The sequence below is a fragment of the Tiliqua scincoides genome, chromosome 9 (genome assembly GCF_035046505.1).
Source record: "Tiliqua scincoides isolate rTilSci1 chromosome 9, rTilSci1.hap2, whole genome shotgun sequence".
In the NCBI taxonomy this organism is placed as follows: Eukaryota; Metazoa; Chordata; class Lepidosauria; order Squamata; family Scincidae; genus Tiliqua; species Tiliqua scincoides.
This window is the reverse complement of record NC_089829.1, coordinates 41801683-41828605: the sequence shown is the minus strand read 5'-3', so window position 1 is coordinate 41828605 and position 26923 is coordinate 41801683. Positions and strand designations below refer to the sequence as shown.

At 45.1% G+C, this 26923-nt stretch overlaps 1 protein-coding gene across 2 annotated transcripts in view; it reads left to right on the top strand.

The window, feature by feature from the left end:
* The window catches only part of CDH8 (cadherin 8), a 276615-nt gene that overhangs the window by 74042 nt on the left and 175650 nt on the right, over positions 1 to 26923 (top strand). For both annotated transcript variants that reach the window (XM_066637710.1, XM_066637709.1), the window contains exon 2: positions 8491 to 8785. In XM_066637710.1, the coding sequence (XP_066493807.1) occupies positions 8491 to 8785 (295 nt within the window). The remainder of the gene's footprint in view (positions 1 to 8490; positions 8786 to 26923) is intronic.

Sequence of the window (26923 nt, the reverse complement as noted above, 5' to 3'; positions counted from 1 at the left end):
TTCCTTACATCCTGGTCTAGGAGGTCTGGTCCATCCTGGGCAGGAGGTCTGGTCTAGAGGGTAGAGCCTCCGTTTGCCTGAAGATAACATCCGAAGGTCGCCAGTTTGAGGCCACCAGCACTGTGAACGGCGAGACCTTGAAGCAGCTGACAAGCCTAGCCAAGTTTTGCTGAGTTATTCCACCTGCTCTTTGGCCGCTGTCAGCCTGTGTGGGAGGAAAATGGAGGCCAGAATGTGATACCAGATCATAAAAGATCCATCTGAAATGTTGTGGTTCTTGAAAGACAGAACCTTCTTCAATTGTAAAAATCCCTATAGGGATTAGGTATAGTCTGCCTATGTAAACCACCTTGAATTAAAGTCAGAGGAGAAATCTGACGACCAAGAAAGGTGGTATATAAATACCTGTATCATTATCATCATTACATCCTAAAATAACTTCACCGAAAGGATTACAGTTTATCCAGAAGCTTACTTTCAGGCAGGCTTTGCTCATGTTTTGCTCATGGAACCGTATGACCCTTTGTACATATTTGTTTACAGAATGATTCTTCCACATTGCTAGATTGTAATTATCTGTGCTGCTGATATTTCTCGCTTGGAAACTATAAATATCAGCTAAAGCGTGATGGCGACTTTTTTTTCCCAAGTGATGCATTCATTATTGCAGAATAATAAATAAGATTTGTGGCAGCCTAATACATACAAAATTTACATTTATATCAGGTTCATTGATCAGGACTGAACCCCGGGGGTTTAACGATGATCAACCATCGTTGATATATATATATATATATATATATATATATATATATATATATATATATATATATATATATATATATATATATATATCTGGTGTGCATGATATATATATGGGAAAGCATGGCCTTTCCCAGTTTGAAGAGACACTTTGCCAACAGTCTGAGGCTAAGAGGCAAAGAAGGAAGGCCCATAGCCAGGGAGACAGACCAGGGACAGACTGCACTTGCTCCCGGTGTGGAAGGGATTGTCACTCCCGGATTGGCCTTTTCAGCCACACTAGACGCTGTGCCAGAACTACCTTTCAGAGCGCGATACCATAGTCTTTCGAGACTGAAGGTTGCCAATACAATATACAATCTGGTGTGCTCCCTGGGGCATTTGGTGGGCCGCTGTGAGATGCAGGAAGCTGAACTAGATGGGCCTATGGCCTGATCCAGTGGGGCTGTTCTTATGTTCTTAACCATTGCCAGAGGTCTAGAGTTGATTCTGAAGGTGATTTATTTTTTTTTTTGAGTGGTGGAGAAAGGGTATTAAGCTGTTTTGTAACAAGGTTTGTAATATGGCTGCTGAATTGGTCTCAGCAACTGGAAGTCTGACCTGGAGTGACAGTAGGGGGTAGGCTAGCTTGGTCAGTATCTGAAGGTCCATACCAATAAGACGTCCTCAACCAAATGAACCCAACTCTTACCTACCCCCTTGTACAGATGGTGAAAACTATTCAAGAAATTTGCATTGCCATTGAGCCTACAAATGGAGAACATCCCTCAGAAGACCATGTTATTGTTTTAAAGCCTCTTGAAGACACCCCCATTGGCCAGTGGGGAGGAGAAGTTGCTGTCCTGCCAAGGAAATTCATCCCCATTGACTAATGGTACTGGAACCTATCCTTTGAGGAGGTGATGAAGAGAAGCTGCCACTGTGGCTCTTCTCTCCATCACCTCCTCAAAGCATAGGCTCAGTTCACAGATCAGGACCATGGGAGGAGCCATCACCCACCTCTGGTTAAGCCGAAGGTTCAAGGGCCCAATGCACCATGACTGGGGTTGACTTGGCATTAACACTGGTCTGGAAATTACCTATGTCTCAGGGTAATGGAACTGAAAGTAATGTGCTGTGATTTTCCTTCCATGCAATCCCAGTATCCTTTTTACTTTGGGGGGCGGCTCCTTCTGGAGCATTTTTTATCTACACATTCATTGGATCAGGATCATTCTGGTGGCCTTGTGTTCCCCTTCACCTGGCCTTTGATAGGAGCCAAGGCACATCTGCCTACTCATGAGTAAATACACACATGTGGCTGTTTTGCTTTCCATAGGGCTCAGTAAATTTATCTTGTTAGCTTGGAGGGGGGAGAGTCCAAGCTGTGCAGTCCTATACATATCTACTCTATTCAGAAAAAAGAGCCAGGAAGTTCACCTGAACTGATTCTCACACAAGTGTGAATGGGTTTACAGCCTAATCTGTTATACTAGGGATATTTTTTAAATATCTATTCCCCCCCCCCCCAATATTATACTTCAGTGTGTAAACTATTGTGACCTACTCCAAGAATTTAGAATGAAATTAGCTAGAATACATCTTTATTTTCATACGTAAACTGCTTTGTGCATTTTTTTCCCTAAGTGTTCTATAGATATTGCTATAAGCATCAAAGTCAAAAGAAGTGGCAAGAGAAGGGAATGTTCCAAGTAAGACATTGATGGTTCTTGTGTTTGTGTTTCTTTTTGCTATAGCCTCAAAGGGGGCATGACAATGGGGTGTGTCATGTCAAGTTCCTACACAGGAAAACTTACCATGTGCATTGATGTGCATAGCATAGTAGTAGTTGGCAACCTTCAGTCTCGAAAGACTCTGGTATCGCGCTCTGAATGGTGGTTCTGGAGCAGCGTCTAGTGTGGCTGAAAAGGCCGATTTGGGAGTGACAATCCCTTCCACACTGGGAGCAAGTGCAGTCTGTCCCTGTAATGTCTCCCTGGCTATGGGCCTTCCTTCTTTGCCTCTTTGCCTCAGTCTGTTGGCCAAGTGTCTCTTCAAACTGGGAAAGGCCATGCTGCACAGCCTGCCTCCAAGCGGGCCGCTCAGATGCCAGGGTTTCCCACCTGTTGAGGTCCACTCCTAAGGCCCTCAGATCCCTCTTACAGATGTCCTTGTATCGCAGCTGTGGTCTTTGGTCAATATTCCAGAAAGAATGCAAAGCTTCCCAATATACCAATGAAGGCCCCACTGGTTGATCTAGTTCAGTATTATCAAGGCTGGTAAAGATGCTTCTGGGTGCTCTCCCTGGAGACACCTGGAGCTGGACCATCTCTGTGCAGAGCACATGCTCTACCACTTTACGATGCACTTGGATTTTAAGTATAAAGGCTGAATCAAGAAACTTGTAGCTCCACAAAATAATCCATTCCTGATTTCCTCTGCAAGTGCTTTGTTCTAGCAGATCCACATGGTTTGTGGGTCAGTAGGTCAGTCTCCTCCTGGGAAGGGCATTTTCCTGGGATCTGAAAAATCTGGGATTGTAGTTGAATTGGGACAGGCAGAGAGTGTGCAAAGCTGAAAATACAGAATTTGGGCCTCTGAAATGACTTAACGGAAAGTCTTCATATAATCAATACTAATTATTAATCATTCCAGCCAAGGGGACAGCCCTGCATAATGTTTAGGTGACAATGATTGTGAACAAAACTTTTCCATCTTTTTTTTTTTTTTTTTTTTTTTTTGCTGGCTTGTTTTTACAAATCACTTGTTTTCCAAAATAGCCCTTTGAGAATGAGTGCTGAAGTCATGCTTTTTTTTTCTTTTTTCTTTTTAAATCCAATTCATCCCTATTATTCCTAAATTAAACAACTGAGTCAAACCAAAACAGCATTTGCCAGGGCTGTCAATTATGCAAAATGGGTGCAATCACAGTGCTGCATAATGTGCTCCAATCCTCCTTAAAATATCCATCACATTATTTTAATAAAATTAAAACACACATACACACAAAACAAATCCAAATCACTCCAACAAATTAATGGATCAAAATAAAATTATTTGCTCATGTTTCTTCTCTTCTTTGAGATGATTTCAGAGGCATTCAGTGTTTGTGTTCATTTGGGGTGATGATACATCAGAAGACATTTACATTTGCAGTTATGTAAAGCAGCACTTGGTATATAAAAATGGAATGACTAATTATACCTACGATTCCATCCCATTTTAATTTTCATGCATGCAAATACATGTGCTCTTTGTGCTTTTAAACTGAGCGAGGGATAGTAGGGTCTGAGCAAAAAGATCAGTGGCAGGGGAGAACTGAAACTTGTGGCAGAGCTGAGTGCAAAAGCAGAGCATCAGGTGTAATATTTACTCAAATACCCCCAATTGCACCAATAAGGGGTTTGGATTCTCCCAGCCACAGTTTTATTCAGATTAAAATACAGGTGGGGGCATCAATATCTGCAGGGATCCATTCTTGGACCCCCACAGATACCAAAATTCGCTGATAAGGAAATCTGCGATTTCCAGCCCCCTAAGCCCTCCAAAGGAGACCAGAGCTGTGCTCCCATCCCCTCTGGAGGGCTTTCAGAAACCCACAAAGGAAGCACGCATCAGCCTGAGGCCTCTGCAGGCTTCAGAGTGGCCCACAGAGGTGAAAAAAGTGACTTCCGATTTCCCTTGGGAAACTGAAAGTGATGTTTTTGTGCTTTTTAAGGCATTCTGCAGCCCGGGGAAGCCTGGACATGCGTGGACTCTAGGCTTCAGAAAGCACAAATCCAGTTGCCTTAGGAGGGTTCAGGTGGGGCTGAGAATGAACATAAGAACATAAGAACATAAGAACAGCCCCACTGGATCAGGCCATAGGCCCATCTAGTCCAGCTTCCTGTATCTCACAGCGGCCCACCAAATGCCCCAGGGAGCACACCAGATAACAAGAGACCTCATCCTGGTGCCCTCCCTTGCATCTGGCATTCTGACTTAACCCATTTCTAAAATCAGGAGGTTGCGCATACACATCATGGCTTGTACCCCATAATGGATTTTTCCTCCAGAAACTTGTCCAATCCCCTTTTAAAGGCATCTAGGCTAGACGCCAGCACCACATCCTGTGGCAAGGAGTTCCACAGACCGACCACGCGCTGAGTAAAGAAATCTTTTCTTTTGTCTGTCCTAACCCGCCCAACACTCAATTTTAGTGGATGTCCCCTGGTTCTGGTGTTATGTGAGAGTGTAAAGAGCATCTCCCTATCCACTCTTTCCATCCCCTGCATAATTTTGTATGTCTCAATCATGTCCCCCCTCAAGCGTCTCTTTTCTAGGCTGAAGAGGCCCAAACACCGTAGCCTTTCCTCATAAGGAAGGTGCCCCAGCCCCGTAATCATCTTAGTCGCTCTCTTTTGCACCTTTTCCATTTCCACTATGTCTTTCTTGAGATGCGGCGACCAGAACTGGACACAATACTCCAGGTGTGGCCTTACCATAGATTTGTACAACGGCATTATAATACTAGCCGTTTTGTTCTCAATACCCTTCCTAATGATCCCAAGCATAGAATTGGCCTTCTTCACTGCCGCCGCACATTGGGTCGACACTTTCATCGACCTGTCCACCACCACCCCAAGATCTTTCTCCTGATCTGTCACAGACAGCTCAGAACCCATCAGCCTATATCTAAAGTTTTGATTTTTTGCCCCAATGTGCATGACTTTACACTTACTGACATTGAAGCGCATCTGCCATTTTGCTGCCCATTCTGCCAGTCTGGAGAAATTCTTCTGGAGCTCCTCACAATCACTTCTGGTCTTTACCACTCGGAAAAGTTTGGTGTCGTCTGCAAACTTAGCCACTTCACTGCTCAACCATGTCTCCAGGTCATTTATGAAGAGGTTGAAAAGCACCGGTCCCAGGACAGATCCTTGGGGCACACCGCTTTTCACCTCTCTCCATTGTGAAAATTGCCCATTGACACCCACTCTCTGCTTCCTGGCCTCCAACCAGTTCTCAATCCACGAGAGGACCTGTCCTCTAATTCCCTGACTGTGGAGTTTTTTCAGTAGCCTTTGGTGAGGGACCGTGTCAAACGCCTTCTGAAAGTCCAGATATATAATGTCCACGGGTTCTCCCGCATCCACATGCCTGTTGACCTTTTCAAAGAATTCTATAAGGTTTGTGAGGCAAGACTTACCCTTACAGAAGCCATGCTGACTCTCCCTCAGCAAGGCCTGTTCGTCTATGTGTTTTGAGATCCTATCTTTGATGAGGCATTCCACCATCTTACCCGGTATGGATGTTAGGCTGACCGGCCTATAGTTTCCCGGGTCCCCCCTCTTTCCCTTTTTAAAAATAGGCGTGACATTTGCTATCCTCCAATCCTCTGGCACCGTGGCCGTTTTGAGGGACAAGTTGCATACCTTAGTCAAGAGATCTGCAACTTCATTCTTCAATTCCTTAATAACCCTTGGGTGTATGCCATCAGGGCCCGGTGACTTATTGATTTTTAATTTATCAATGAGGTCTGAAACATCTTCTCTTTTAACCTCTATCTGACTTAACTCCTCGGTCAGGAGGGGCCGTTCGGGCAGCGGTATCTGCCCGAGGTCTTCTGCCGTGAAGACAGATGCAAAGAACTCATTTAATTTCTCTGCCATCTCTAAGTCTCCTTTTATCTCCCCTTTCCCTCCCTCACCATCCAGAGGGCCAACCGCTTCTCTGGCGGGTTTCCTGCTTCTAACATATTTGAAGAAGCTTTTATTATTCCCCTTAATGTTGCTGGCCATGCGTTCCTCATAGTCTCGCTTGGCCTCCCCTATCACCTTCTTACGTTTCTTTTGCCACAGTTTATGTTCCTTTTTATTCTCTTCATTAGGGCAAGACTTCCATTTACGGAAGGAAGCTTCCTTGCTTCCACAATGGCCCATTGTGGGTTCAGGGAACCCACGTTGAACCAGATCCGTGAATGTAAAATTCGCAAATTAACAGGCTCCATCCGCTGCATTGAGTCCTAGTACTTCGCCAATGTTCACCTTGGAGGCAACAATACACAATTGTCTATTTGGGCTTTTGGGTATTTCCACCCTGACTCAGGTCTGGAGATAATCTTCTGGCAATCTCATTTTTCCCATGCCAATCCCTGAATGGGTTCAGAAAGTTCTGATTACAGACCCAAGAAGTTTTGAGGTTGACTCAGCAAGAACTGCTCAAGTGCACCCCCCCCATAAAGGAATCCTATTTGACCAATCTGCTTGCTTCAGGGGAGGCTCTGCTCTTTATCCCTGTCCCATGTTGAACCTGTCAGCTGTGAGGAAAGGAAAAAGAAAAATCTACCACCAAATATTCCTACCTGGCCCCAGAAAAAGAAGCCACCTGTCCCATGTTGAACCTGTCAGCTGTGAGGAAAGGAAAAAGAAAAATCTACCACCAAATATTCCTACCTGGCCCCAGAAAAAGAAGCCACCAATTAGTTTTAGAATGCTCTCTGGGTGGGAGAAGAGGTAGCCTTCCATAGCTTCATGCTATGGCTCCCACCCGGAGAAGAGTATCCTGCTAGCTTCATTACACTTCTTGTTTTGTTCCCACCAATCGTCCACCTTTTCCCCCACTTTGGCTCTTGGTGGATAAGACAAAAAAATCCCTTCCCCAATTAATGTTCTTGTGAGATGGTGAATTGTTTTTAGTTGTTAAAAAAAATTTTTATGCTGCTTTTATGCTGCTTTTGGTTGCACAATGCAGTGTGCAACCAAAAATAATTTAAAATACACTAATAAAACCACTAAATAAAGCCAAATGGGCAACCCAATTCTGACCTTCCTTGCATCCAGAGGAAGTGTTGCTTTCCTTGCATAGTGGTGCCAAAATGGTGACTGCTGTATCCCACGGGTGCTGTATCCCAAAATGGTGACTGCTGCCAGAGGTCTCCTTGGGGGAAAGGGAATTTTGTTCCTGTCCCTCCAGAAAAGTCCCAGACCCCACAATGGGGCTTCTCACATCTGTGCAGGCTATTTTGCTGGTGCAGACGAGAGAACCTGTGTGTTGGACTTATCAGCCTGACACAGAGGATGGAATCTGGTCATACAGGTCTCCGCTGGTCCCACCCCCCTCCTGGGCCGGTTTCTCCCCCTGTCCCCATCCTCCCCCACCCCCTAACGCCTTCCCCCACCTTCAAAGCCCACACTGCCGCCTGGAGCTCTTATTTTCCTCCAGGTGGCATCCTTCCGGTGCTGACCCAGTGCTGGCGCTCCTTCCTCCAAGGGTATCTACGACACTAGCGCCGGAGCTGGAGCTCAGAGCTGGTGCTATGGCTCATTAGGATTGGTAAAGCAATTGAAACAGTTTAAACAATAGTGGTACAGTTAAAAGACATAAAAAAAAAAAGCTGCCACGTGCAATTAATATAAAAATAGTATAAAAACAGCAACCAAAGATCTATAGGTGCCAAATTAAAAAGGGGTCCCTAGGAAGTTCCTCCCTCCTCAAATGAGAAGTGGAATAAAAATGGTATTAAACCCTGCCGGAATCCATCTAGAGAAGGGCTGTCTTCAGATTTTCTGGTAGCTGGCTCCAAAGACATGGTGGCACAACAGAAGAAGGCCCTGCAACTTGCTGCCTCCCCTTGTCTTCAGAAGGTATCAGTATCTGATGATCGTAGAGCCCGTGCAGGTTTATATTGGGAAAGGATGTCTTTGAGCTATCCCAGTTCTATGCCGGTTCTATAGAAATTGTCACCAAATTGCTTCTTTCTCATTTCAGCTACACACAGACCTGGATCCTGGAAGCAGCAAGATCAAGTACATCTTGTCAGGTGATGGAGCTGGGACCATCTTTGTGATCAATGACAAGACTGGGGACATTCATGCCATGAAAAGACTTGACCGGGAAGAGAAAGCTGAGTACACGTTAACAGCCCAAGCAGTCGACAGGGATACAAACAAACCTCTGGAACCCCCTTCAGAATTCATTATTAAGGTTCAAGACATCAATGATAATGCACCGGAATTTCCCAACGGCCCGTATTATGCAACGGTTCCAGAAATGTCCCTTGTGGGTAAGTAGAGGACCTTATGCTTCCTATATACTTTAACTGGGTGCAATTTGTGTCTCCGTCAATACACTTGGAGCAAATTCCTGGTGAACAGAAAATATTTTATTTCATTCCTGCTTCTCATCTGCATTTGCAGAGGTGACCAAACTAGAGCTTTAGCCTATCTGACTATTAAGGTTCAGATTGGAATGTCTTCCTTTGTACAGCCAGAATGTCAGTGGGTTACATTTGTAGCCTGTTCTTAGTATTGTGGTTAGAGTCCTGGCACAGATTTATCAAGATTTATTCCACTGTAATCCTATTTATATTTTTGCTGATGTTCAGTGACCGGTTTGTATACATTATTTAATGCAGATATAGCATTTGGGCTACAAAGCCAGATAACCCCCCCCCCAAAAAAAAAACAAAAACAAAAAAAACAACAACTATAATGTATAAATATAAATATAAAGAGAGAGAGAGAGAGGTGTTATGTTTGGCAGCTAACATTTCAGTCCTTTAGGGCACAATGCTAAAGCTCCATTGGGCTGAAGCTTCTCCATGGTACATACAGGTTGCCAACACATTCCTTTTGTGTCCACCTTTTCCATTTTAGATAGACCCTCTGCAGGAGTGCTCCTTACAAAGCATCCTTTGTGAAAAAGGCCCTCTGCTAAACACTGGTAGAGTGTTTGTTTTGTTTTGTTTTGGAACGGGCCAACGCCGTGTACCCATGTGAAACCACAAACAACGTGACTTCCTGTGACTTTGATCAAGCTGTCGAGATGCTCATAAATGTTTCCTTGGAAAAATGCCTGGCCACTTTATAGCCATCGCCATGTCCTGTCAAACTTCTGAAAACAATAGACTGCCCAATTGCAGTTTTAAAAACTGAACTACAGCCGTACACATTCGCTGAAGAGGCCAGGATTGTCATTTTCCTGACAGCTGGTACAATCAATTGTACAAAGCCCTCTTCCGATCTCATTGGAATGGACTCAGAAGTGCTTGTGGAATGAGGATTGGGCTGGCTTGTCACTTATAGCTCCTTCTGAGACTGGTTGTCTTAACTCCTTTAAATCATTTCTGCTGAAATTAGCGTAGCGATGACTGCCACAGTGTCAGTTTCTGTGACCCAAGCCTGAGTTAAATATGTTAAACTCCTTAATTACCAAGCAAGGCAACACGGCTGAAGACCTCTAGGCTTAGATATGTTTTTGTCAACTTCTTGGAAAGAGGCTGTAAACGCTCATGTAAAGTAGCCTGCTTGGCAGACTTGAAACAAAACCGTTTTCAAGAAATGTGTGAAAACACTGTTGATTTTGCTTGCGTTTCTCCTCTGCCTTTCCTCCAAGGAGCTCAGAGGATCACAGCCCTGTGACACAGGTTAGGTTGAGAAGAAAGAGTGAATAGTATTTGTGAAATGATTCGTGCAATCCTAGCTGTGTCTTCTCAAAAGGAAGTTCCATTTAGTTCAAAGGGACTTGCTCCAAAGCAGGGGTGGGAACTTGAGTTAGGTGTCTCAACTTGGAGTTGCAAAAATGTGTGTGTTTTTGCTGATTCATGGACACTCAAGTCATGCGCGTGAAAGGCTTGGCAAAACAAGGGCCCCCTGGCTTAGATTTTGGGGAGAGATTTTGCCCTTCAACTCCAAGGAGGGATGGTTTAGGTTTTATGAATAGTGAGCCCCAGGCATGAAAGCCTTGACATCACAGGTGCTGAAGAATAGGATTGGGCTGTTAATTTATGGATTGTTACCATGAAAGGTTCACCCTTTGCTTTTTCAGAAGACACCAAAGCCCTTATTCTGGCAAGCATTCTGTCCTGCACGGATCCATGTTTTGACTGTGTTTTAATCAGTTTGGCCTGTTGGTATTTGTGCTTGTTTTAAATTGTTGTTTGGATTTAGTTTAACCTTGGAATCAGCGGCATAGCTAAAGAGGGGGTGCACAGCACAAAGTTCTGCAGGGAGCTTACTGCGGCATGCAAGCAGCCCCTCTGCTCTGGAGCTGTTCTGGGTGGTGGGAACCCAGAATGGCTCTGAAGGGGAGGGGCCGCTTGTACGTCTCAGGGAGGCTCCCTGCAAAACTTGGTGCTTTGCACCCTCTCTAGCTATGCCACTTCTTAAATCCTTGAAGCTGCCTTGGGAATCCTCAGACAGAATGGTAGGGTAGGAAGTGCTTGGAACAAATCAGTGAGTGAATTAATAGAGCAATGCATAAACTATACTCATGCATAGAACAGGGAAAGTCTGAACACAATTTTATCAGGTTTGATGGGAACTTTCCTCCTGTAAGAGGTAGAAAATGATTTGCTGTAACCTGGAATGTGAGTTTTTGCAGCATCCCTACATTGCATGTAATACGAGGTTCCAGGCTTTGGGCAAAGTTTAAACCCCAATGGGATTTGATAAGTAAGATGTGCACCCATTGTGTGAATAGAACTTCACTGGAACATTCCCAGGCTCTCTTCCTTCCAACCTTGTGCACAAAAGGAATTCACAGTGATGGATTTATTTTTTCTTAACCTTCTTTTCTTGGCAAGTCTCAATTCAGAACCACTGTTCTTAAGCAATGTGCTTGTGTCCCATTAAGATTTGGGTCAAGAATGGCAGTAAAAGCAGTTCAGTATGAATCATCAGTTCTACCTCTTAACCTTTGGATGCAGTGAAAACCCATGCTAGATACTGTGCATGTTAAGCTGTGCTTTCACAAATCTTCTGTTGCTGCCATTTCTGTTGAAAGCTACTCTGAGTTTCACTTGCATGATCCAAAAACTCTTTGGGAATATATGCAAGTTATGAAGCTTGCGTCGGCAGGGGCTGGATGGCCATGTGTCAGGATTGCTCTAGTTGCCTGCATGGCTTGGGCTCCAGAACTTGGACTGGATGACTTCCAAGATCTCTTTCAATTTGATTTTAGAGGCAAGCTGCCTCTGATTGCCTGATGCAGGGGAGGGCACCAGGACGCAGGTTTTGCCTGTTGTCTTGTGTGCTCCCTGGGGCATTTGGTGGGCCACTGTGAGATACAGGAAGCTGGACTAGATGGGCCTTTGGCCTGATCCAGTGGGGCTCTTCTTATTTTCTTAACTTCAGTATTCCGTAACTCTATACGTTGGGGCATTGGCCAATTTTGATTAGCGTCATCTACCTATGCAGTCCAGTAGTATTTACACTGGGTTTCAGATGGCATTTTTGCAATCCTACTTAGAGTTGCCAGGGATTTAATGTCATGCAAATGGTGGTCAAACTTGCTTCTGAAGGCTTGGGCCTTTATGAACAGATCTCCATTTACAGGTGGAGCCTGTTTATCCATGGATTTTACGGTTTATCCGTGGAGTAGAACCCACATTGAGCCAGGCTTGGCTCACCTGAACCCTCTGAAGGGGACTGGAGAGCTTTCTGAAGACTGCAGAGGCCATGTGCATCTCCTCACAGCCTCTGCAGGCTTCAGAATGGCCCCGTAGTATGAAAAAAATGCTACTTCTGGTTTTCGGGCGAAAACCTGGTGATATTTATATGCCTTTAAAAGGCATTAGGGGGACCTGGAAAGCCCTCCAGAGGGGACTGGAGCTCAACACAGCACAGCTCCAGTCCCCTTCAAAGGACTTAAGGGGCTGAAAGCAAATTTCCTTAACCTTATCACTTTTTTGAGCACCCTGCTTGAATGTTCACAACCTCTCTTCCTAGAACCGGGGGAGAACTTGTTCCTCCTGTGTGGCCCTTAAGCAATGAAGATGCTGTACAGGCTTTATTCCCCCTCATGTTTTTGATAACTGCATAAAAGTTCTGTGTGAGATTGCAGGGAGTGCATTAATCTCTACAGTGCTCCACAAATAAAATGCCTCTTTTCATTGAGATTTGTGGAGCGCTGGGAAGATTAATGCACTTGCTCTCGATCCCACGTATAACTTTACGGAGTTATCTAAAAATGAAATGGCTTGTACAACATCTTCATTGCCTGAAGGATAAGACTTTCTCCGAGGGTGTGTAGAATGGCAACGTAACTCTCAGAAATGACTGTTGCTCGAAGGACACTCAGACCAATGAAAGTGGCAAGGTTATTTTAGTCATTCAGGGAGAAAACAGAATGTTACCTGCTCCCACCTCCTGGAGCCATGACAAGTTCCTGGACCAGAATTAGTAAGATTTAGCTTTCTTTTGATAAAAGGCCAATGTCTTATGATGCTTTTTGTGATATTTGCTTTATTTAACTTTCTATGAGGAGAGCACACATGGAGGCAGAATTTCTTCTATCTCAAGGGCCTTCCAAGCTATTCTGCTATCTCAAGGGCCTTGGAGTTTGTCATAACCTGACTTCAGGTGGGCAGAAGCCATGCTACCACCGCCATTTGGTTTTGACGCTCAAGCCTGCCTGCTCTGAACAGTGGCCAAGGGTGAGCACAGTGGCTTTGAAGAGGCTGCTTTGGTCAAGTCCACCCTCTTTTCAGGAGACCCCCCTCAGTCTTCCTAGCTCCGCCTCATGTTCTCTCCATCCACCTTACGAAATGGAGTGTCATTTATAGCAATACCACTCTCAGTGCCTGTTCTTCTTCCAGTTAACTGGAAGGAAAGAAGGGCCAAAATGACACAGAAGCAGCACATACTGATGGGGGGAGGGGGAGGAAAGATGAACCCTAGCAGTATGGCTATTCCACTTGTCCACCCCTTGCCTCCTAAGCACCTGAAGGTAGATCTCATGTCACAAGTTGGGGTTTGAGAGGTGTCTCAACTCTTGACAAGGCCACTGCGCTGTCCCAGATCTAATCATCAAAGAGAAGTCTTGCACCCCTGAGGTGAGCCTCAGCGTTTAGCCAATGCACTGAAGTCTCCCCACCATGGTCTCTGCCTGTTCCCAACAGTTGGTATCTGCCAGTTGGTATCTCTTCACACACACCCACACATCTCCCCAGTCCAGGATGTCCAGACGTCTTCTTTTTCCAGGATATGTCCTCTTTTTTTAAACCTTGTGTCCTGGAAAATAAATGTCCTCCTTTTCCATGTGTGGGCCTCTGCAGGCAGTGCAATTAACGCTATACAAATAACACTGTATGTTAATGTAATGTAATAAATTCTGTGTAATATAGTTTTAAACTTAATAATAAGTAATATAGTGTTAAATTAACCACATAAAATAAATATTCGTGTTTTTTGCTCTTATTTTGTCATGTTCATTTTTTTTGAATGTCCAGACTTTTGGGGTGCCTTGTCCTCTTTTGCTGTTATGACGTCTGGTTACCCTGGTCCAGTCCTCTTAGCTGGGCAAAGGGTCAGCTTCTCCAGGTCTAATGTCCGTCTCCTTCACAAAAGTCAAAACAGATTGATAGATCTTGGGAAGCCTCTCAGAACAATTTGCTTAAGGTGACATCCGCCAATTTTCTGGCCTATTAAACAGTAATCTCCCAGCTCCCCCCCCCCAAAAAAAAAACACAAAAAAACAGAAAACAAAAAACACCTTCACCTGCAGGTTACAATATACATCAGCAGAATGTGGCAGTTATTTGCTTTGCTAAAGCTGTTTGTTGCAGCAGTTTGTGTAGGAGGGGAAGCTGAGCGAATAGGAAGGAAGCCCTAAGTGCCTGAATTGCTGCCTTAACAACTAGAAAAATGGGAGGCTGACATGAGGATTGTCAATTACAATTGCAGCTATTCCTGAAGATATTTTTTCTCCAACTTGATATTATTTTGGAAACCGCTGGAGGCTGTGTTAAAATCAGTAGAATTGTCTTGCTTTCAGTAGTGACCTAGAGACAGGGGTGAATCTAGTCTTTGTGTTTGGGGGGGGCAGGAGCACTCCTTTAACTCCAGAGCCCAGGTCAACCAGATGGGTAGACACGGGCTCCCACCTGGACATGGAGCCCAGGTCTACCTGCTGGGTAGACCTGGGCTCTTGTTCCAACTCAGCTCTGTCAGACACCAGTCCTGCCCAATGGGTGTTCTGTCTTTGCTCCCCACTGGTGTGACAGTTTGGGGGACCATGCACCCATGGGATCTGCCCATGCCATGGAATTAATACCAATTCCCGGAATCTCCAGGCACAACTAAGGATTGTCAGCTCTAACTGATACCCAATAGGAATTAAGAAAAAAAAGGGACAGATGAGACATATAAATAGGATTACCAGCTACAAACAAGGACAGAATGTCTATACCTTTAACCATTGTATAGAAGAGGGAATTTTGGCAGGTGAAGCTAAACATAGAAGGGTTTAAAAAACTGCACCTGTCAACATTCCCTTTTCTATGTAATGGTTAAAGGTATAGGCACTCTGTCCCTGTTTGTAGCAGATAACCCTAAGTATAAATGGCTATTGCAGTGGCATCACTGGGGTTGGTATTACCCAGTGTGGTAATTCATGGTTTATAGCCAGTGTGGTCTCCATTTCTGGGTTCGCCCAGGCACCACCATGTTGGGTAGGTTGAGATCTTGCGAGATTGCCTGAGATCCCTATTGGGAAGTTCTTGTGAGATCTCAGAGTAGCGTCGGTGGCCTCACTGGGCTCCCACAGCATGATGCCACCACACCAGTCATTTTTGGGTCACCCAATGCAGTCCACGCCCCTTGCACTCCCCTACGGATGCCACTCTGCTATTGTAAAAATGTACATGTGGGAACCCACTGTGCTTCAGTGTGGAGACCCTTCTATAATAAACAAAGACTGCAATCCTAGTATACACTAGGGGGACACTTAGTATACACTTATGTGGGACTTATGCGGAGTAGAAAGTGCAGTGGTGCCTCGCAAGACGAATGCCTCGCACACCGAAAAACTCGCAAGACGAAAGCGTTTTTGCGATTTTTTCTGGTGACTCGCAAGACACATTTTTCTATGCCGTGCTTCGCAAGACAAATTTTTTCTATGGCCGTGCTTCGCAAGACGAATTTTTAAAATTAAAAAGTTGAAGTTTTGTGCTAGAAATTTTTGAAATCCTCTGTACAGTATGTATGCCTTTAAAGAGCACTTAATAAACACTTTGTAAGCCAAATTTGACTTTGTTCTGACTTTTTTGGCCCATAGGAACGCATTAATTAAATTTCAATGCATTCCTATGGGAAACCGCGCTTCGCAAGATGAAATTTTCGCAATACGAAACGACTTGCGGAACGAATTAATTTCGTCTTGCGAGGCACCACTGTAGTTGGAGCGCCTTGGGCACCTACCGAAGGAGTAAAAATGTATTAAATAAAATGCACATAGGATTGTGCTGTCAGTAAATGAAGACTGTAATCCAGTGCACATTTACCTGGGAGTAAGTCCCATTGAACTCGACAGGGCTTGCTTCTGAGTAGATGTGCAAAGGATCGCATGCGAAAAGCAGTAAATATATCTGACGAATGTGAGCGGTTGTACAACAAAAATGATTATAAGCTCAAGTGAAAACAAATATATTAAAAAGGAAATGAATCAAGAAATGCAATGGCTATGAACTCAATTTTAAATAATTACTTTTTTTTTTTTTTTACAAAGGAAATGATTATAAACTCAGTATGCAACAACTATGCTAAACAAAGGAAAACAAAACAAAAAATCATTGTTTTAAATTGAGTTTGATCATCCTTTGCATCTGTTTTGTCTTAGCAGACAGAGTAGTTGAAAAAACCCAGACTTCAAAATAAAATAAAATAAAATAAAATAATAATAAAAAGGAGTTTGGAAGGAATTTTTCAGTGAACTGGAGTTGAATCTGAACTTGAGAATCTCTGTTGCCTTGACCCTGAATTGGACCTAACCTTCTAAGCACAGAAAGTGGTCACTGGTTTTAATCTGATTCAAATATATACAGGTGTCCCCATGGATCCGATCTCCACTCATTCAGTCATCCATGGTCCTCCACGCCCCCATCCCCCATTCTTATTACATTTGCTTTTCTTCCTATTGGGGGTGCCAGGCAAGCATGTCTCTTCCTTTAACAGAATACCATAAGGAGGCAAGCTTACAGAACAGCCATTTTCAACCACTGTGCCGTGGCACACTGGTGTGCCGCAAGTGGTCCACAGGTGTGCCACAGGAATTTGGGGGAAGGTCATTTATTAATAGGGCCAATAGGAGATGTGAGCCCCCACTGGCAAGCATGTTGTGCCTTGTCAATTGTCAAAAACCTGGTGGTGTGCCTTGACCATTTTAGTGCCTTGTCAGTGTGCCGTGAGATGAAAAAGATTGAAAATCACTGTTATAGAAAGATAAGTGGGCAGGCAGCCTGAACACTAGACAGGTACAGGCAGAACATTGCTGCTTATAGTGTCCTGATAAAGGAAGAGTCATGCTTGTTTGGCACCATTGGTAAGAAGAAAAATGAAGGCAGCGGGTGGTGTGTATGTATGGATCTGCTAATTAGAGGTGTACCGGTTCTATATATGGAATAGCTACATGAATCTAAAGAGTTTTTCCCCTTCTTTAATGCAGTCTGAAAACCAAGAAGACTTTTTTTTTAAAATCCATAAAATTTCTTAAAACAGTTTTCATAAAACAGATCAGATAATTAACGAACCATCGTTAGGATGGTGATCGTGGTCCATAGACCATTTTTCCTTTAATTCTCTCCTAGAATGTGTGGTGGCTGCACAGGGCTGGCTGCTGTGTGCTTGTTGAAGACGTCCTCACCCTCGCTGAGCTCCAGAGCACTGAGAAGGAAGCTGCGCGGGGCTTTGATTAAAGTTGTGCTGCCACACATCTTACAGAGGCACACTAGCCATGAAGGCAGTGCACTACCTCTGGGGTCAGCAGCAATGTGCCCTAGAATTACCAACTAGAGGAGAGCAATGGTTAGAGAGAAGCATACTTTTCTGTCCTGCTTGTGGGCTTCTTAGAATAATGGGCCACCTTGGGAATGCCAAACAGAACCTGGGCCTAATCCAGCAGGGCTTTTCTTAGGTGATGGTATTCTTTCTATACTTCCAGAAGCCCACATAGCGTTACTAAACCTTCCCTGTTGCTCTCCAGGAACTGCTATTCAGTGACATGCTTCAAACATGGACATTTCATTTATCTTTCATGTTCAATTTCTCCTGCCAGGCTTGTCCTCTGTTGAGTGGCATAGCTAGAGGGGGTGCAAAGCACCAAGTTTTACAGGGAATCTCATCGTGGCATGCAAGCGGCCCTTCCCCCTTCCTTTCAGAGCCATTCCAGGCAGTGGGCACAAAACAGAGGCGTATGCCCGGAATGGCTCCGAAGGGGAGGGGGAGGGACTGTTTGCATGCCATGGTGAGATTCCCTGCAAAAATTAGTGCTTCGCAGTTCCACTTGCTATGCCACTGCCTCTGTGGATTTTTTTAAAATTCTAAGCCCCCTTTAAACAAACGAGCCTGCAATCCTATACAGATTTACCTTGGAGTAAGTTCTATAAATTCAATAAGGCTTATTTCCAAGTTGACATGCATTGGATGGTATGTGACTGCATTTGGGGAAATGTTACAGATCTGTACTTTCAACAGGCTACTACGTATATGCTTTAAACAATGATAGTCAATGGGGCTTACTCCTGGGTACGTGTGGGTAGGATTGCAACCTTTAGGATGGTTGGAGAATTTTTTTTTTTTAATCAGATCAGTAACTGCTTCAGAGGGTTAGGTACATTCTCTATTTTAAATACATTTTTAAACTTATTATAAATTTTTAATTTACTTGATTGTTTAATTTGGTTTTGTTGTATAGGGAGTGTTAAAGGTTTTATGGCTTGATGGTGTCACTTCTGGCCTTGACTTCATTTCCAGGTTAATGATATCACTTCCAGTGGGTCCCAACAGATTGTCAATCTAAAAAGTTGATCCTGGTGCTAAAAAGTTTGAGAACCACTACCCTGAAATTTATGGAAGGGCAGCCCAATCCTGAGCTGCTCAGAGCTGCGGGACCTGGCGGCTCCACGGAGGGATCCCGCTGGATCCAGTGCCTCCTGTGCTACCGCGGGAGGCTCCTCAGGAGAAGGGGATGTTCGTCCCCTTCCCCCAAGTAAGGGAAGCAGTCCCGCAATGGGACTACTCACTTTAGCAGTGACTGTTTGGTCACCACTAAAGTGAAGGCACTCGTGTATGGCAAACAGCCCTGCCCGAGCGCCCTGGATCCTGCGGAGCTTGGCTTCATGGACCCACCTCTCCCCCGCCTCTGGGAATGCCCCCACGCCCTTGACTACGTTCCCCTCCCCGGAACGCCTCCTCCATGCCCCTGACCACACCCCTATTTCCCGTTCCTCAGCCTGGCGGTAACAGAGACCACTGAGCTACGGAACGCGGGCGCCCGCCGCGCACTGGTTCAGCGCCGGCCAGAGCTGAGCCAACTCCAGCGGGAGCCCAGTGGTAAGCCCTGCAAACGTGCCTTACGGCGCGTTTGCAACTGTGGTTCGCGCCGCAGAGGCACGGTGTGGATCACAAGATTGGGGTCTCAGTCTGTGATGTATGTTTTGAAGGTATTTCTATATGTTTGGAAAACTGAAGAATGTCAGAAGCAACCGTGGGGTGAGTTCTATCACTGGAAGAGTTTGAGTTGACTGGAAAATAAAAAATGAATAATTTTTAAATAAATTTTTAAAAACCAAAAGTGCCACAAAAGAAGCAGAATATTGTCTGACCCAGAAATGATTTTGAATAGCTTCCTGGTTTGGAATGCACATGCAAGTTTGGTTTGGAATGCACAGTTTGCTACGGTCATTTGCCTCCCTATGATCGCTTTTTTACATTGCTTAACTTTCCAGTTCCTCTCTCTGTCCAGCTGCTCTGAATAGCTAATGCTTAATGTTCCTCCATGAATACAGATAAGAGACTGCCTGTGGAGCCCACGTCAATAGTACTTTCCCATGAATCAAACCTTAGAGGACAGCTGGCTGCACGACTTGATTTCACCCTTTCCCCTGGAGGCCTTGTGGCTGCTTTCACCATATGCTTGCCAGTGGTTGCCCAAGGGAGCAAGACTCCTGAGTCTGGCTGTGCAACCTGGATGATGCTTTAGCCCAACTGACCTTCGTGAAAAGAGATGGGATGAAGGAAACAAAAACCTGAGGGAGGTCACAAGTTCAGCAAAAATGTGTAATGTCCTTTTTTTTAATGGCACAATGGCAGTGTGCATTAAGTGTGCACACTGGAAATGCTAGCTTATCCTGTGCTAACACACAAAAAGTAATGAGTGGAAGTCACGGGTGTACACACACACACATGCATGCGCGTGTTAATGTACAAGGGTGCCTGAAGTTGCTTAACATAAGAGCCACATACAGTAAACTTCAGATGTTTGAGAGCCCCAATATTTAAGCAGCATTTAAATTCTTAAATACATTTTCTCACCATGAACATTAAACTTATGTGTTAATCCAGTGGACTCTCAGTAAATAATTATAAGGCTGGAACATTTATTTACCTTTTATATCAATTGTGACGCAAAAAAAGAGCTCAGCCAACATATTTCCTGAAGCAGCACATTATACGTCAAAGAGCTGCATGCAGCTTGCGAGTGACAGTTGGAACACCCCTGGTTGATTATATATAAATATATATGTTTATATAATTTTACATTCAAAATGGCACATTGATTGTGCACACTAAAAATGCTAACTTTCCATGTGTTCATGTATGCACACACTTATGCAAAGGGACTAAGGGCGCAATCCTAACCTGCTCTGGAACAGGCAAGCCAAGAGGCTTGCGCTGTATCTTGGACAGGATAGGGGCCATAAGCGACTCAGCCAGAGGCAAAGGGAAACATTTCCCCTTATCTCTGGGTAAGTGTCACAGGCCCCTATGGTCGAGGAGAGCAAAGCAGCTTGAAGCCCTCCATTGTCCCCCAGGGTCACCCACTGCCCACCTTACCCCGCCTAGGAATACCTCCCTCCCGCCTCCTCCCTGCCCCTCACCTACCTTTTCTCCTTGCGTCAGCCCAGCGCAAAGGCTTATGTTGGCCTCTGCAGGCCAGCGCTTCTCTGAGCGCCAGCCTGGCTTTCTCCTGAGGAGGCGCAAACATGCCTTACGTTTGCAACCCTCCTGGGCCAGCGCAAGGGACTTTCACCGGCCGAAGTCAAGGGCTGGATTACGCCCTAACCTTTCTAATTCAGCAAACACTCAATCCATTTATCATTCTTTTGGATTGTGTAACTGTCATGCAATTCAGTTTTCCATTGCCTGAGGAGAGTACAATTTCTGCAACCATAGCAGTCCTATAACAAACAGGCAGCTTCCTTCCCTTTGCATTGTACAAATGCTGATGAATTAGACCAGCCATGTTCAACCACTGTGCCATGGCACACCGGTGTGCTGTGAATGGTCCCCAAGTGTGCTGCGGGAGTTTGGTGGAGGGTCATTTATTAATAGGACTATTGGGGATATGAGCCCCCCGCAAACAGCAAGGTGTGCCTTGTCAATTTTAGTCCAAAAAGTGATGGTGTGCCTTGACAGTTTTAGTACCTTGTCAGTGTGCCGTGAGATGAAAAAGGCTGAAAATCACTTAATTAGACAATCACATTTTTTAAAAAAAATGTGACTAGTTTTTATAAGGAGATAATGCCTGGACTTGCAAAACCACTGATACGCAGGTGGGGTTTTGACCTGAAAATATGTGCCTCTCCCCACCTTAGTGCATTTGGAGCTGCTGGCATTGGCTTCACCTCCTGCCACCCTGAAGTCCTCTCTACTCACCTCCTTCCTGCATATCCAGTTGTTGGAGTTTTTCTGGGAGGCAGAAACTCAAAACGTATTGCCTGCCTGCTATGAATAGGCAGAGTAACCCAGCATGTGATATTGGTTAGAGAGGCATATCCAGAGTGAACTTTCAGTTACCGCTCTGGGTGACACCAACCCTAGTGAGGCCACTGCTCCCTCTTCAAATTCCCTTCCTATAAATCAGGGGTGAGAAGTGGATCTCCAATAGTTAATAATAATAATAATAATAACAACAACAACAACAACAACAACAACAACAACAACAACAACAACAACAACAGGTATTTATATACCGCCTTTCTTGGTCTTTATTCAAGACTTTATTCAAGGCGGTTTACATAGGCAGGCTTTTATCTAAATCCCTATTAAATAGGGATTTTTACAATTTCAAAGAAGGTTCTATCTTTCAAGAACCACTACATTCAGGTGTTTCTTTCTGATCTGGCTTCACATTCTGGCCTCCATCCTCCCACGCTCAGAGCAGATGGAATAGCTCGGCTTCAGCTTGTCAGCTTCTCCAAGGTCACACGGTGCCGGTGGCCTCGAACTGGCGACCTTGTGGATGTTATCTTCAGGCAGACGGAGGCTCTACCCTCCGTTAAGGTTACGTAACTCCGTTAAGTTAAGGTACTTCCACACCACTAAGAATGCTGAGATGCAGCCAACACATTGATTGCTAGGAAAAGCTGAAAGATTGTCATGCTCTCCTCTGACAGTCAAACCTGGGGGAGCAAGTTGCCCTTATGACAGAAATTGTCATGCTAGCACCAAGCAAACTAGACCAGAATATTGTCTTAGAGCAGGGGTCTCCAAACTTTTTGGCCAGAGGGCCACATCAAATATCTGGCGCGATGTGGAGGGCCGGAAAAAAAATTTAAATATAATATTTAAATAAATAAATTAGAGATGGAACATAGATGAGTGAATAAATGAATGAATGGGCTCAATTATTCAACCTTTCTGGCCCTCAGAAGACCCTCCAGACACAATCAGAGCACAGTTCTGGTCATGTTCAGTTGAGTGGGCCAGAGGCTTTCAGGGCACAAGAGGTTGGCCACGGGCCGGAAAGAGGCTTGCTGCGGGCCACATCTGGCCCCTGGGCTGGGTTTTGGAGATCCCTGTCTTTTGGAGACCCCTGTCATGACCTGTTTTTACACTTAGCTAGAGGATAGTGGTCGTGCAATGTAATAAATAACCAGGGATGGACCAGAGCCACTTCCTCAAGTCTCGAGTCAAGTCCCAAGTCTCCACCCCCTTGACTCGAGTTGCCCATGAGTCATGACCCCCCAGACAGTGCCCAAGTTTTTGATATGTGTGACTGAAGTCCGTATAGTCATGAAAAATGACTCGAGTTATTTCAGTGACTTGAATGCTCTATCAACTTGAGTCTGAGTCATCCAAGTTGCGCCCCCCCCCCCCTTGTAAATAAGCAACTAACAATATATCTGCAAAATGTGGGCATTATTTGTTCCATCAACCTACTCCAGGTTGTTTTTCAGCCATTTAAAATAATCAGCCAAACACCAAGTTTTTCTGCAATAACAATTAAAACACTATGCAAAGTCTTGGCTGTTCTTGTTGATGTTTTAAAATCTTGTTGGTGTTTTAAAATGTTGGTGTTGTGAGAATGGATGATGGCCGGATCCCAAAGGATCTCTTTTATGGAGAACTCGTGCAAGGAAAGCGCCCTACAGGTAGACCACAGCTGCGATACAAGGACATCTGCAAGAGGGTTCTGAAGGCCTTAGGAGTGGACCTCAACAGATGGGAAACCCTGGCCTCTGAGTGGCCCACTTGGAGGCAGGCTGTGCAGCATGGCCTTTCCCAGTTTGAAGAGACACTTGGCCAACAGTCTGAGGCAAAGAGGCAAAGAAGGAAGGCCCATAGCCAGGGAGACGGACCAGGGACAGACTGCACTTGCTCCCAGTGTGGAAGGGATTGTCACTCCCGGATTGGCCTTTTCAGCCACACTAGACGCTGTGCCAGAACTACCTTTCAGAGCACGATACCAGAGTCTTTTGAGACTGAAGGTTGCCAACAAACAATTTAAAATCTCATCCATGCAACAACCAAATCAGCAGCTCTTTGCTCCTGTTTTGGGAGGCTAATGATTTGCCTCCTTAATTCGAACAAATCGTCTCCCTTGTGCAAAGGAAGAGGCAGCACCTGCGGGTGATGTAATGTCTCCATCTCTTGAGACACAGTCTGAAAGAACTGCCAACCTCAACGCCGAGAAGACAGGGTCCTTCCTTGCTGCATCCTTTCATGACTTAAATCCATTTAGCAGGCTCCGTGATTGTTTGACTATGTTTAACAGACTAGCCAGAGAGCTGTCTCTAAAGAGAACAGATTTTCAAGCGGATGACTTTCTTTATGCTGCGCGTCAAGAACCGATGCTTGAATAGCCAAAGAGGAGAAAAATAGCAAATTTGGGACAATTAGTTCATCTGCCAAAGATCTCCAGCAGCTCATGGATCGTTTTAGCAAGGCCTGCCAAGATTTTGGACTGACAATCAGCCTGAAGAAAACACAGGTCATGGTTCAGGATGTGGACTCACCTCCCTGCATTACAATCTCTGAGCATGAACTGGAGGTTGTCCATGACTTTGTGTACCTTGGCTCAACGATCTCCGACACTCATTCTCTCGATGCCGAGCTAAACAGGCGCATCGGTAAAGCAGCTACCACGTTTTCCAGACTCACAAAGAGAGTCTGGTCCAACAAGAAGCTGACGGAACATACCAAGATCCAGGTCTACAGAGCTTGCGTCCTGAGTACACTTCTGTACTGCAGCGAGTCATGGACTCTTCGCCCACAACAGGAGAGGAAACTGAGCGCTTTCCACATGCGCTGCCTCCGACGCATCCTCGGCATCACCTGGCAGGACAAAGTTCCAAACAACACAGTCCTGGAACGTGCTGGAATCCCTAGCATGTATTCACTGCTGAAACAGAGACGCCTGCGTTGGCTTGGTCATGTCGTGAGAATGGATGATGGCCGGATCCCAAAGGATCTCCTCTATGGAGAACTCGTGCAAGGAAAGCGCCCTACAGGTAGACCACAGCTGCGATACAAGGACATCTGCAAGAGGGATCTGAAGGCCTTAGGGATGGACCTCAACAAGTGGGAAACCCTGGCCTCTGAGCGGCCCGCTTGGAGGCAGGCTGTGCAGCATGGCCTTTCCCAGTTTGAAGAGACACTTTGCCAACAGTCTGAGGCTAAGAGGCAAAGAAGGAAGGCCCATAGCCAGGGAGACAGACCAGGGACAGACTGCACTTGCTCCCGGTGTGGAAGGGATTGTCACTCCCGGATTGGCCTTTTCAGCCACACTAGACGCTGTGCCAGAACCACCTTTCAGAGCGCGATACCATAGTCTTTCGAGACTGAAGGTTGCCAATACAATACAAATACAAAGTTCATCTGCCTAAAACTGTAAGAATTATGCTGGTTGTTGGATTTCGCAAACACTGTTCCGGAAGCCTTCATTATTCCATGAGTGCTGAAGGCTGCTGCCAGTCTGTTCTATTGTTTATGTGCTATGCAAAAGAGACTTTTCTCCTTTGCATAGTAAGTACTTTTTAGATTTGAGAATCTTGCAGTTTGAGACACACACACCCATATTCTCTCTTCCTATTAGCTTTACACTACAAAAAGCATCAGGACAGCTTGTTCCTCTGCAGGATCCAGAGAATTTAATTGTATGGAGAAAGTTATAGGTGTTTTTGTGTTTTTTGTTTTCTTTTGTTAAATGTACCTCAGTAGATTAGCATTTTCCTAACGGCATTTGGTTAGTTTTCTGCCGCATTGATGCTAGAGGAGCATGCTGAAACATTGCTAGCGTTCAGTCCAGGTTCTGTGGCCCACAGAAGACAAAAGGCTCTTTAAACTAACCCGGTTAGGACATTGGCAGCTCCAAGACTGGCTCATCCATAAGGGGCACTGCGGTGGTTGATTGGTAGGGGGTACCCACAGCCCGCCCACTTTTGCCACCCTCCTCCTGCGTTTGGAAAGGAAACAGGGAATGGAGCGAAAGTGTGGAGGGCAAGAGAATGGTGGGTTAGAGTGCCACTCTAACCTTTCACTCTCTTCCTCTCCTTGCTTCCTCTCCTGTTTCATTCTCCTCTTTTCAAATTCAGGGAATGGAAAGAGGAGGAATAAGAGGGGCAGAGCTGGTGGTTGGCATACCGCTATGGGAGGGAGGCGGTCAGCATTTTGTGTACCTCCTCATATGCTGGGCATCTAGAACGACCACAGTTAGGGCTCTCCAGGTGATTGTGGGCTCTTTCACTGCCCCCCTTTCTTACATAAGAACATAAGAACAGCCCCACTGGATCAGGCCATAGGCCCATCTAGTCCAGCTTCCTGTATCTCACAGCGGCCCACCAAATGCCCCAGGGAGCACACCAGATAGCAAGAGACCTGCAAGGCCTCCTGGGAATTGTAGTTTAAGAACATAAGAACAGCCCCACTGGATCAGGCCATAGGCCCATCTAGTCCAGTTTCCTGTATCTCACAGCGGCCTGCCAAATGCCCCGGGGAGCACACCAGATAACAAGAGACCTCATCCTGGTGCCCTCCCTTGCATAACAAGAGACCTCATCCTGGTGCCCTCCCTTGCATCTGGCCTTCTGACATAGCCCATTTCTAAAATCAGGAGGTTGCGCATACACATCATGGCTTGTACCCCGTAATGGATTTTTGTCTATGCTCCACCCATACTTGCTAACAGGCACCAGTTTGGTGCCTACAAAATCGTGCCACTGTCCTGCATGGTGGAGGTTGCAGCAGGATAAACATGGTACAGCATTACACTTGCACTGGGATTTCACAAAAGGCAAAGGCTCTTCATACAGTTTTAGGCAGATGAACTAATTGTCCCAAATTTGCTATTCTTCTTCTCTTTGGCTATTCGAGCATCGCTTCTTGATTAACTGCATAAAGAAAACTGTCTGCTTGAAAATCTGTTCTCTTTAGAGACTAGTTGTTTATCTTATCATTCTGTTGATGGAAGCTTGATCCTAAACTGCAATTTCTGGCCCTTTAAGGAATTGCCGTGGAAGTATTGAAAACCTCCAAGGATACATATATGTCTGCATCTCTTAGGGGACAGCCAGTTCTCCTTATCTGAAACACAACACAGACTCATCTCCATTGACCTAACTAGTGATTGAAACAGCACTCTAGCACTGTAATTCCCAGTATGTCCTAGGTGTGGGGAAAAAAAATAATTAAAAAGGAGTTTTGCTCTCACTTCTCTATCTACATTCAGGAGATAATTGGGCTAAGACTGGAGGAGTGGTCATTTCTTTAATTTCACCAATGGCTTGGATCCTGTTCGTGGCCAAGACAAGGCAGAGAAGATTCAATCCAGGAGTTTGTCAGGGAATATTATTAGGTAATATGCTGTCCAACCTGCCATTTCACACTCTGCAACGATCAAGCAGGGACAACCCACAGGTGAGGCCAGGAGCTGTAGTTGCCTTGTGTGGCAATTGGTATAATAGAGAGTGCTGTGAGGTGTCTCC